This window comes from Stomoxys calcitrans, chromosome 2, assembly GCF_963082655.1.
Source record: "Stomoxys calcitrans chromosome 2, idStoCalc2.1, whole genome shotgun sequence".
NCBI classification, from domain to species: Eukaryota; Metazoa; Arthropoda; class Insecta; order Diptera; family Muscidae; genus Stomoxys; species Stomoxys calcitrans.
The window spans coordinates 159,729,167-159,742,542 of NC_081553.1; the positions used below are offsets into that span (position 1 = coordinate 159,729,167).

At 39.9% G+C, this 13,376-nt stretch overlaps 1 protein-coding gene across 2 annotated transcripts in view; it reads right to left on the bottom strand.

Moving 5' to 3' along the window:
* Positions 1–13,376, bottom strand: part of LOC106090267 (calcium/calmodulin-dependent protein kinase kinase 1) — a 76,704-nt gene that overhangs the window by 28,388 nt on the left and 34,940 nt on the right. The window contains exons 2-3 of one of the 2 annotated variants that reach the window (XM_013256404.2): positions 9,709–10,167; positions 8,858–9,189 (exon numbers count right to left, since the gene is read on the bottom strand). In XM_013256404.2, the coding sequence (XP_013111858.1) occupies positions 8,858–9,189; positions 9,709–10,129 (753 nt within the window). In that variant the 5' untranslated portion in view covers positions 10,130–10,167. Of the gene's footprint in view, positions 1–8,857; positions 10,168–13,376 lie in introns of both variants that reach the window. The other variant, XM_013256403.2, reaches the window with a different exon arrangement.

A 13,376-nucleotide genomic window follows, 5' to 3' on the forward strand; every position in this document is an offset into this window, starting at 1 on the left:
AGAGAGAGAGGGACGATTTGCCATTTTCTTGCCGTAATACCCATATTAAGAGGCCAGCGCATGGTTTTTGCAACAAATCAACCTTGACAGAGCCTGAACTTATTAGAATCTTAGATGGAAGAGAGATAACCGACAGGGAAAATCTTATTAAATAAATCAATAATGCAAGTTAGTTGATATTAACTTTGCCTAGCAATTATAAGCATAAGCAAAAATGTTTCTTAGGCACAGTTTCTAAAATAATTGCCAAAATCCGGCTGAGGACTTGAAGTCAAAACCGCACATCTTTAATGTGTGTAAAAATATGTTATAATAATAATAATTTAGAAAATTTACCACAGAGCGCAAACTACATGTCAAATATAAAATCATAATACAGAAATCCTAATACAAATTATGTATTACAATTTTTGTCTAGTATACAAATGACAAATATGTATGATATTCTGATACAAACAGTACGAAATCGTAAAACAAATAAAGATAAATCAAATAAAATGTTTCGTCAATATTTGGCAATTTTTCATTTCGATGCTCTATCTTTCGGACGAAATGGCCCACTATTGGCAACTAGGAAGTAGTACCCCGAAAGCCCTTTTAGGAAATATCAAATAGGCCATGCCTATGTAGAATCTAAATAATTTGGCAACAAAAGTATCAATGACCCCAAGATATTGGCATTTTTCGCCAATATTTGGCCAGTTTTCCTTATTATGCTCCCTTTTCAGATAAAATGGCCCACTGTGGCCAACTGGGAAGTACTATCCTGAAAGCGCTTACAGAAAATATCAAGTAGGCCATGCCTTTGTAGAATCTAAACAGTTTGGCACCCAAAGTATCAAAGGACCCAAGATATTGGCTTTTTTTCGCCAATATTTAGCCAGTTTTCCTTAAAATGCTCCACTTTTCAGAGAAAATGGCCCACTATGGTCAACTGGAAATAGTGCACTGAAAGCGCTTATAGAAAATATCTAGTGTGCCATTACTTTGTAGAATTTAAAAAATTTGGCACCAAAGTATCAAAGATCTTAAGATATTGACATTTTTCACCAATATTTGGCCATTTGGCCAAAGGCATGGCCTACTTGATACATAATTTGTATTAGGATTTTGGCATAATTGTATTAGGATTTCTGTATTATGATTTTATATTTGACATGAAGAAGGCGCTCTGTGGTAAATTTTCGTATATTATGGTTGCCCAAAAAGTAATTGCGGATTTTTCATATAGTCGGCGTTGACAAATTTTTTCAACGGCTTGTGACTCTGTAATTGCGTTCTTTCTTCTGTCAGTTATCAGCTGTTACTTTTAGCTTGCTTTAGAAAAAAAGTGTAAAAAAAGTATATTTGATTAAAGTTCATTCTAAGCTTTATTAAAAATGCATTTACTTTCTTTTAAAAAATCCGCAATTATTTTGGGCAACCCAATATATGTACTAGCCGAACCGGTCCGCTCCGCTGCGCATTTTTTTAAATCTCTAATATCTTTTTAGGGTGGGGACACTTCGCCCTGAATGCGGATATCGTATTTGTGCCATTGTATCCTATGACGCTGACCGCGTTCGAATCCTGGCGAGAATATCGGACAAAGCGGTGTTTATCCCCTCTTAAAGTTGGTGACATTTGCGAGGTACAATGCCATGCATGGTAATTTAAAAAATTTTCTCCAAAGAGGTGTCGCACTGCAAGACGCCGTTCGGACTCGGCTATAAAAAAAGGTGCCTTATCATTGAGTTTAAACTGGAATCGGAAAGCACTCATTGATGTGTGTGAATTTGGCCCTTCTCGGTTCCTGGTGGTAATGTTCTTCCTTAGGGTAATGTCCTCATTAGGAGAGGGATGGCACCTCATACATTTCGATTCAAATATGGATATCAAATTCGTGCTGCACTTCCAAATCCCTTTAATTGGAGGGTGTTTTGGGGCTGGGGCTGCCGCCGGCACTTTGCACTGCAAAATAGATATCAAATTCGTTCTTTATTCCCAACGAAAATGAAGTTCAGTTTAGGGGGTGCTTTAGAGTGTACCCCAAAACACTTGGCTCCAAAATTAGATATCAAATTCGTTTTCTACTCTCAAATAGCTTTCATTGAAGTCCCTTATTGTGATAATGGGTCAAATAACCCATTTGACGTATCTTTAGGAGGAAAAGACTTCCGATACCGAAAAATTATATAGGCTATGTTTCCTTCCAAACCAACCTACACAATATACGAAAATTTCGCGAAAATCGGTTCTGCCGTTTTTCAGTCTATACGGAACAAACAAACCGAGTCCCATATATCCGTGATTGGCTAATGTGCCCATTTTGGGCGGTTTTGTGGGGGTGGCCAGATTCGTTATCTACTCCCGTATACTTTTCATTTAATACCCATATTGTCCTTATCGGTCCACTTTTGATTTTGGGTGGTGTTTTTGTGGTAACGGTGGTAACGCCCCTTCCGTTATCAATAAATTATAAAGCATATTCCTACTTCCTGACCATATTCGTTATCTACCCCCGAATGTCTTTCATGATTGTCAAATAAACCTATTTTAAGGGGTTTTGGGGCTAGGCCGGCCCCCCAGGTACTTGGGCCCAACTTTTATTATAAAATTCGTACTCTACTCTTGAATACCTTTCATTTGAATCTCATGTTGTTCCGTTCGGTCCACTTTAATTTTGGGAAGTACTTTTGGGGTAAGGGGGAGGGTCCGCCCCCTCCCAATATCAAAAAATTATATAGCCTATGTTTCCTTCCAAACCAACCTACACAATCTGTGAAAATTTCAAGGTAATCGGTTCAGCCAACAAACCGACAAACAAATACAAATTGAATTTTATATATAAGATTATATTGTAATATATTTTCCCACAATACATCTTTATTAAATTGAACTAATCTCGAATTTATATTTATATATTAATTATATATTATTTAGAAGTTCTATCTAGACATTATTGCATTGAAAAAAGAAAAATTAATAAAGATTACTTACTGCTGCAAATTACAAATTTTGCCCATGAACATTCAATTAAAGAAAAGGGGTAAACTTTTCACATATTAATGAGTGCTGTCCGATTCAAGTTTAAGCTCAATGATATGGGACCACCTTTTTATATCCGAGTCCCAATGCGACACCTCTTTGGGGAGAAGTTTTTACATGGCTGTCATACCAAATGATACAGAACCTCACAAATGTCGCAAGCATTAGGAGGGGAAAACCACCGCTGATAATTTTTTTCTTATGTTTTCATCAGGATTTAAACCCAGGCTTTCAGCGTCATAGTCGAACGTGCCGACCACTGAGCTACGGTGGATTCCAACTTGACAACTTAATGATTGTAAAAATATAATTATTTTAAAAGTTAGTAAATTAGTCTAACACACATTCATTCGCCACAAACACTACAAAAGCCGCACATTAAGTGAGATATCATCAGTGATGAAAGAGTTGCTCGTAGAAAAGTTTGCCATTTGGTCAAGTATTTCATAGTCTTGACAGGCGTACAAATACAATTTCAATCCCATGGCAGTCGGTTGTACGCACCGGATTGACCCGATGGAATCCTCATCGGCAAGGGCTGCCGCCTCAGTGAATGTGTTCGTATTTTTTCGTCATGGGAGAGGCACATCCCGGAGTGCCTTCTCCGCACGCTTCTGGCCCGTGCCGGGATTGAGGAGAACCCCGGACCCTGGTTCTGTCCGGTTTGCCGGAACCGCCTTCATCGTCGGTCGGTGTCGGTGAGGAGTAACCGGTGCATGGAGTGGGTACATTTCCGATCTTGCTCTGGCCTAACTTCACTTCGGGAGGTGCTGTGCGAACATGGCCAGCAGTGGGTCACAAGCGTCGTCGTCGTCGGACTATGTGACCCCTTCGACCTCTCCCGTACGGCAATTTACGCAACGGCAGCATCCTAGCCCTAATATTGCCAGGCCAGTGCCGGCAAATGTATCGTTCTTGCAGCTAAACTGCAACGGACTGCGTGGCAAGATCGATGAGATCGTCGACTTTATAAGTCGGAAGAGCATATTGGTCGCAGCGATCCAGGAGACAAAGCTGACCAACACCTGCAGCTTGCACTGTTGTCACGGTTACAATGTGCTACGTAAGGATCGCTCAAGGAATGGAGGTGGAGGATTGGCCTTCGTTATACACCATTCCGTGCAGTATAGACCTATCTCGCCTGCGCTTGACGCTAGTGACCCCTACATGGAATGTATGGGGATAGCAGTCAGGTCTGGTACTGCCGAGGTAGAGATATACAACGTGTATATACCGCCGGTTGGTAGCTGTGTCCCGATTAATGGCCAGGCTTACAACCCCGACAAAGTGGGTTGCTATCTGGCCATAATCGTCTGGTTCTAGGGGATTTTAATGCGCATAATACGTCATGGCATTCTCCCCTAGGTAACGACCAGCGTGGCATAGCTTTGGCAGAGCAGATAGATAGCTCCACGTTTTCCACGGTGAATGAGGATGCCCACACTAGGATTACGAGGAGATGCAGCAGCTCGCTAGACATCTCAATTGCATCCCCTGATCTCCTGAGTGACGTATCCTGGCAAGCCGTCATCTCTTTGGGGTCAGATCACCTCCCCATAATTCTCAACATCGACCGACCACCCGACTTCATAACCTCTGAGCGCCGGACGTTTATCAATTATAAGAAGGCCGATTGGGCTGGCTTCAGAGAGTATACCAATCGCCGCTTTAGTGAACTGCCACCCCCTCCGATGTGCTTGTGGCCGAGAGGACCGTCCTCGTGGCATTGGACCTTTCGAAGGCAATTGACACGGTCAGCCATGCAAAATTATTTTGAGGACATCGCCAACACGTCCCTCTAGCCAGGCCTGAAACGATGGGTCGCGAATTATCTGTGTGGTCGCCAGTCATTTGTGGAATTTAGGGATAAGAAGTCGAAACACCGTAGAGTGAAACAGGGAGTTCCCCAAGGTGGGGTGATATCTCCGGCACGGTTTGATCTCTACCTATCCTCCATTCCACCCCCTCCAGACGGCATAGAGATCGTATCATATGCGGACGATTGTACGATCAGGGCATCAGGCCCCCACCCATTGATGACATCTGCGATAGGTTGAACGTCTACCTCAACGAGCTTGCCTCATATTTCGCTGCAAGAAATCTGAAGATATCCGCAACCAAATCTTCAGCCACACTGTTCACTACAAATACGCGTGAGGTGAATACTGAGCTGACTGTGATGGTCGATGGAGAAATGATTCCGACCATCAAGTGTCCCAAAATACTTGGCGTCACATTTGACAGCTCTTACATTCTCCTCACATGCCACAGCAATCTGCAATAAAGTCAAGATTAGAAACAAGGTCCTCAAGTCACTTGCTGGCAGCACTTGGGGTGCAGACAAAGAAACCTTGTTGACCACGTACAAAGCGATTGGCCGGTCTGTGGTAAGTTATGCAGCGCCAGTGTGGTCTCGTCAACTTTGTGACACGCAGTGGAATAATATTCAGATCTGTCGGAATGCCGCCCTCCGAATTGCGACGGGTTTTCTCCTCAGTTCTCATGTGGACCACCTCCATCAGGAGACAAAGATCCTACCAGTGCGAAGACATAACTACATGCTGTCTAAGCAATACCTTTTGGGCTATTATCGCAGAAACCATCCAAATCATCATCTTGTGGATAGATACCCACCGCCCAGAAGCCTTAAGGTAGATCTACACGATCTAGAGCGTGAGGTTCAGCGCTACAAGAGAGAACCTCTAGATCAAGCGGCATATCAAGCGGGTCTAAAAAACATTCATGCAGACACGGTAGCAGATGTGGTAATTGGCTACCGGGTGAATGTAGTCCTTGGAGAACGACCGCCTCCCATTGCACCCGAAGAAATCGATCTCCCCCGGCAAACCAGAGTGGTTCTGGCTCAATTACGTTCCGGCAGATGCAGCCGCCTCAATTCCAGATCCCTGTGGACGCAGATCCCTGTGGACGCACCCCATCTTAGTCGCAGAGCTCCTTGATCTCAGGAAGAAGGTAACAGGGTTCTCCAAATTTTTGGGTATCAAAGAAAAAGCATAGGCATCTAATATTAAGAAAGTATTTAAAACAAGTAAGAGCGTGCTAAGTTCGGCCGGGCCAAATCTAATATACCCTCCACCATTGATCGCATTTGTCGAGTTCTATGCGCGGTATCTCTTTTTAGACAAGCATAGAATATTGAATAAGAACAGTTATGCTATTGGAGCTATATCAAGTTCTAGTCCGATTCGGACCATAAATGAATGCTGAACATTGTAGAAGTCATTGTGTAATTTTTCAGTTCGTTCGGATAAGAATTACGCCTTGTAGGGCTTCAAGAAGCAAAATCAGGAGATAGGTTTATATGGGAGCTGTATGAAGCTATTGATCGATTCAGACCATATTAGACACGTATGTTGAAGGTCATGACAGAAGCCGTTGTACAAAATTTCTTTCAAATCGCATGAGAATTGTGCCTTCTAGAGGCTCAAGAAGTCAAGACCCCAGATCGGTTTATATGGCAGCTATATCAGGTTATGTACCGATTTGCACAGTTATTGGAAGTCATAACAAAACACTGCGTGCAAAATTTCGGTCAAATCGGACGAGAATTGCGCCCTCTAGAGGCTCAAGAAGTCAAGACCCAAGATCGGTTTATATGGTAGCTTTATGAAAACATGGACCGATTTGGCCCATTTACAATTCCAACCGACCTATACTAATAAAAAGTATTTGTGTATTTAGCGTGCTTTCGACTAGAATTATTTTAATGATTAAAAACCAAGTACTAGTTTAAACTAATTAAACACATATAACTGGAATAATAAAAGCACATTTTCCGAAAAAGTCGTATTTTCCAAATGTATCGTCGACACAATATACTTCTTTTCACGGGAAATTCGCATGCCTTTCCAACCTTGCAAAACACATGCCCACTTGGAATCCTCTCTTTTTGAAAAGAGGGTTTATATGGACCTTCATCAAAATATTGAGCGATTCGTCATGTTCCAAACCATGAATATAACTTTGGAAGGCCAAAAAGGCCTCGTGCCAAACTGTAAGAAAATGGGAATAAAAAAGTAGTGTTTGATCAAAAACACCTAAAAGCATGGTAAGTTTGTATAGGGGCCTAAACCTAAATGAGGCCGCTTTGGATCATATGCGACATGTGACGTGGCATAGCTAGGTATATCAAAAACAACGATTAGGTAGGTAATTTTTTCTTTGAATGAAAGAAGATGGGTCAGCTAAAAAGTCTTTTGAACCTGCTTGTTCAAGCATAAGGGAAAGGCAACATTTCTAAAGAGATTTTTGGAAATCTGTAAAGCCCAACTTGGGATAGCAAACGTATTTAAACTATGGCAGTAACATACATCGAAACTAACATCAAAATATTTGCATTTGTGAGTGTTCTGCTGAAACATAAAAAGGAGGTACTTTATCATTCTGCTTAAGCGTGATTCGGACAGCACTTATTAATATGCGAGAAGTCGCCCGCTGCTCTTTAAAGAACTATTTGCTGGAAAAAATGTATTTGCAAGACGGCGCCACATTGCCGTATTGTAATGTCTTTGAACTGGTCTTCATGTGCATAATGGTTATGTGTTCATAGTCTTTCGAATTACTTATTGCCATTTTTTGCCAACATTTCCGATTTGATTGGAAGCGTCATTAATTTGAGCGTCATTTTTCCTCGGTTGTCCTGTTTGAGGGTTGTATTACGCATGGAGCAGCCTCGCAGACAATTGGCCCATTAAGTGAATATCAGATACGTGCTCTTCATCCAAATTCTTCCTTTCATTCGAGCCCCATATTGGCTCGGTAAAAATTTACTGTTTGGGAAATAATTTAGAGGCGGAGCGGTCCCATACATTTGGTCCCAAAAGTAGATATCAAATTCGTGCCCTATTCCAAAATTCTGTTCTATAAACTTAACCCCAAATTGTTGTTTTTAGGTTGCTATAAGAGTGCATAAGGAGGCCACCGTAGCGCAGTGGTTAACATGCCCGCCTATGACGCTAAACGCCTGGGTTCGAATCCTGGTGAGACCATCAGAAAAAATATTCCAGCGGTAGTTTTCCTCTCTTAAACTGGCAACATTTGTGAGGTACTATGTCATGTAAAACTTCTCTCCAAAGACGTGTCGCATTGCGGCACGCCGTTCGGACTCGGCTATAAAAAGGAGGCCCCTTATCATTGAGCTTAAACTTGAAGCGGACTGCACTCATTAATGTGAGAGGTTTGCCCCTGTTCCTTAGTGGAATGTTCATGGACAAAATTTGCATTTGCATAAGAGTGCATAGAAAATTTCGTTTAAACCGACTCACCTGTCTGAGGGATCTGGGCTCTTTGTACTAATCGAGCTTTATGCGTGCTTGGGGAATTATTCCCTCGCTTACTTGAACCCAAAATTAAATATCAGATTTGTAATTTTCGCTTATCGTTAAAAAAAAACTAAAATTTGCTTAAATCGGTCCACCCATCTTCCATATATATCGGATATGTCGCAAAATATTGAGTGCCCTTAGGTTATATTGGGTTGCCCAAAAAGTAATTTTTCATATTGTCGGCGTTGACAAATTTTTTCACAGCTTGTGACTCTTTAGTTGCATTCTTTCTTCTGTCAGTTACTTTTAGCTTGCTTTAGAAAAAAAGTGTAAAAAAAGTATATTTGATTAAAGTTCATTCTAAGTTATATTAAAAATGCATTTAATTTCTATTAAAGAATCCGCAATTACTTTTTGGGCAACCCAATATATAATAGGCCCAAAAACTCCACAGAACTCCACAGCCTTTTTAGGTTTTGCTCTACTGTCTTTATAGTTTCTACCTCCCTAACATGACCCTTAAATAGCTTCACAGTGTTATTTACCTGGCCAATTTGATCCAGCAGCTTGTATTGATTCAATTGAAGAAAACTTCCACTTTGTTCGATTGATACACGTCTTGATTCACGCAAAGGAGGCCTCCTTCTATTCGTTCTTGGGCTACTGAATGGACTGGCATATGGGCTAAATGGCACGTTAGGATATATCGGACGAGAATCTAAAGATTGCGGCTTTGATAGCATTCCTGTCTTCTGTGTTGTGTACGCTGACATATTCCACGCGTCTTCTCTTTCGACTTGACAATTTTTGTCGTGTTCTTCTTCACTTCTCTCCAAGTATTCTATCCTGTGCTGTTGTTGTATATCCTCGTTGATGTCTGACAATTGGGAATATACATGATCATCCTTTTCAGTGTACGAGTTTGAAGGCAGGTCCTCGCCAATGTCAAATGATTGCGATTTTGAAAATAACGACTGTCTCTGACTTCGACTTAATGGAGCAGATAAATAATTAGTGCATTCGGAGGAGGACACAGTGCCTGTCACATCATTTTTTAAATGACACTGTGGCTGATGCTGGAGGACACGGTTAGGGAGATCTTTGGGTGTAATGCATGCAAGTGAGGTTATGGGTATATTTTGAGTTTGACACGCAAGGCTTAATGCGGGTTGTGTAGTAAGCGTTGTGGCATTTTGCATAAGGACATTGCAACAATCATTAGAAGTGTAGGAAATGTCATTATCCTTTTTTGATAACATATCAAATTGCTCTCCTTCAGATATCAACCTATTCTCGCATTGACTGACATTGGATATCACAGATGGAAATGAGTTCAAACTAGACATTTCTTTACTTTGGCTCGAAACGTCTTGCAAAGAATTGTCATTTTTCTTACCTAATATACAATTAGGCGCAGAGGGCGCCAATTCGACATTCATGTTTTGTAATATCTGACAAAGGGAATTGTCGGATTCCTTTGGTTTTAAATTTATATCACAACCATTTCTAATTTTTCCAAATAAAATGCACTTGTCCTCGTCGGGATCTGTCTCCTGTTGAACACCTTCTGTCGATGGTGTTCCTAAGCTTTGATTAGTTGCTTTACAGCCATCGCTCCATTCTTTTTTTGCAACATGGCTTGAGTTACTCTCCGGATTACTTTGAGTATTCTTATAAAGAAATATGGTCCCAGTTGGTGAACAGTTGTTCGTTGCCTCTTGTTGATTCGTCCCTTCATGTTTTGGGCGGCTTTCCCTGCCGGCTTTCGCATGCAAAATACGTGCCTGAGCTTCATTTTTATGGAAATCAGGCTCCATTATATAATCTGAGAACGCGTCACCATATTTTGCGAGGTCTGTGAGAAAGAGAATTAATTTATTTGAATTAGATCAAGTTTTTATTGAGAGCCGTAAGTTGTCACTAGGAAAATATGTAAATGAATGAATGAAAGTTTTTTATAGCATCGTCGGAAAAACTTTTGAAAACATCAAAAATGCGAAAATAATTTTGCAAATTTCATACTTTTTCATATATTGAGTAGATTCGGTTGTAAATCAGAGGTGCACAAAATGAAAATGAGATTGTATGCGTGTGTTACTCTCTTTATAATTTTTTTGAATTCTCTCCAAGACTAAAAATTAGAGGTTAGCATGTCCGCCTATGACGCTGAACGCCTGGGTTCAAGTCCTAGCGAGACCATCAGAAAAAAAAAATTTCAGCGGTGCTTTTCCCCTCCTAATGCTGGCAACATTTGTGAGGTACTATGCCATGTAAAACTTCTCTCCAAAGAGGTGTCGCACTGCGGCACGCCGTTCGGACTCGGCTATAAAAAGGAGCTTAAACTTGAATCGGACTGCACTCAATGATATGTGAGAAGTCTGTCTCAACAATGATTGAAGCCAAGAGAATAAGATTATGTGCGAATTGAGCATCAACGCTAGCGTAAAAAGATTTCAGTTTACTACACCCCTATGGTAAATCGGCACCTAAAGTCTACACTGAAAAATTGTTGTCCTAATTTTAAATATTCGAGCCAAAATATAATTTAATGAAAATCAATTTTCCAACTTAAAGAAACATTTCTTTTATGAAAGATATTTATACCCTACACCACCACTGTGGTACAGGGTATTATAAGTTTGTGCATTTGTTTGCAACGCTAAGAAGGAGAAGAGCTAGACCCATTGATAAGTATACCTACCGTCTTAGAATCACTTCTTGATTCGATTTACCTATGTCCGTCTGTCCGTCTGTCTGTCCATGTATTCTTGTGATCAAGGTACAGGTCGCATTCATTGTTCGATTGTCTTTTGTGTCTCTTTTGCACATGTCACTTCTTTGGCCCAAGCACGAACGCTATTGATTTTGAAAAAAATCGGTTCAGATTTAGATATAGCTTCCATATATATATCTTTCATTCGATATGGCTTTTTTAGGCTGTAGAAGCCACAATTTTCGTCCGATCTTCACAAAATTTGGCATTGGGTGTTTTATTTGACGTCTACATATGTGTGCATAATTTCATGAAAATCGGTGCAGATTTAAATATAGCTCCCATATATATCTTTCATCCGATATGGCCGTTTAAGGCTGTAGAATCCACAATTTTGGTCCGATCTTTACAAAATTTGGCATGGGGTGTTTTATTTGACGTCTACATATGTGTTTCATAAAAATTGGTTCAGATTTAGATTTAGCTCCCATATATATTTTGCCTCCGATATGCAGTTTAAAGCCTGTAGATGCTACAATTTCCATCCGATCTTTAAAAAATTTAGTACTTGTCATATGTGTGCAAAATTTCGTCAAAATAGGTCCAGATTTAGATATAGCTCCCATTTATATCTTTCATCCGATATGGAATTTTCAAGCTGTAGCAGCCACAATTTTGGTCCAATCTTTACGAAATTTAGCATGAGACGTTTTATTTGACGCCTTAATACGTGTGCAAAATTTCATTGAAATTGGTCTTGATTTTGATATAGCTCCCATATATTTCTTTTATCTTATATGGACTTTTAAGGCTGTTGAAGCCTCATTTTTGTTCAATCTTTACAAAATTATGCATGAGGTGTTTTATTGAACGTCTTAATATGTGTGCTGGAGGCCACCGTAGCGAAGAGGTTAGCATGTCCGCCTATGACGCTGAACGCCTGGGTTCGAATCCTGGCGAGACCATCAGAAAAAATTTTCAACGGTGGTTTTCCCTTCTAATGCTGTCAACATTTGTGAGTAACATTGTCATGTGAAACTTCTCTCCAAATAGGTGTCGCACTGCGGCAAGTCGTTCAGACTCGGCTGTAAAAAGGAGGCCCCTTGTCATTGAGTTTAAAACTTGATTCGGACTGCACTCATTGATATATGAAAAGTTTGCCCCTGTTCCTTAGTAGAATGTTCGTGGGCAAAATTTGCAATTTGCAATTTTGCAATATGTGTGCAAAATTTTGTCAAAATAGGTCGAGATTTAGATATAGCTCCCATTTATATTTTTCATCCGACATGGAAATTTCAGGCTGTAGGAGCCACAATTTTAGTTCGATCTCAACTGGATTTAGGCCGAGATGTTTAATTTAACGTCCCAATACGTGTGCAAAATTTCATAAATTTGGTTTCAGACATACGACTCCCATATATGTATATATTTTATGCGATATGTCAATATTTCAAAGGAATGCAAATTAAAGTCTGACTAGATTTGGAGAAAAGTTTTATATATTAAAAGCAGTACGTACACTAGGTAGGTGGTATTATAAAGTCGGCCCCGCCCGTCTTTTGCCTTTCCTTACTGGTTTCTTGATACTAAAGTCTTTTTATTTTAAATGGTAGTTTAATAGATCCATAACTTTGCGTCTTGTTATTAAAGACAAAAATCTAAAATGAAGGTCAAAATATCGTTGAAAGTTGGGAAATTGACTTTGAGACAAGACACCAGTGTACCTCAGCCAAAGACAAAAAAAAATAGCCTTGCAATTAAGAGCATCTTTAAATGCTAAGTTTTTTTAGGTTAAGATGCTAAATTTAAAAAAAATGATTTTTTCAAAAAATAATAATTGGACAGTCATCTGTAAAGTAAAATAAGATTTAATCAGTGATCGAAATGTGTACCGTTAGTAAATAGGCAATTATTTACGTATCGTCACGTATCGAAATTTTTCAAATGGTTACCGATTATTTTTTGCATCAGAGTGGATTTGAATATATGTTTGTGTCAAAACAACACAGATGGCAGTTAAATCTACCCGGCTTTTGTAAAAATTGTGAATTTATTAAAATTTTTGGAAACAAACGTGAATCTCTTATATATAATAATCAATTTGTGTTTGTTTGTCGGTTTGTTTGTGTGTTCCTTATAGACTCAAAAACGGCTGAACCAATTTTCTTGAAACTTTCACAGATGGTGCATATTGATCCCGTGGTGAAAATAGGGTACTAAATTTTTTGATATCTGAAGGAGGGCGGACCCTCCCCCTTACCCTCATTTTCAGAAACGCTAGATCTCAGAGATGCGTGGTGCGATTTAAGCGAAATTTTGTGTGCTCTCTTAAGTAACCTAAAACAAAAACA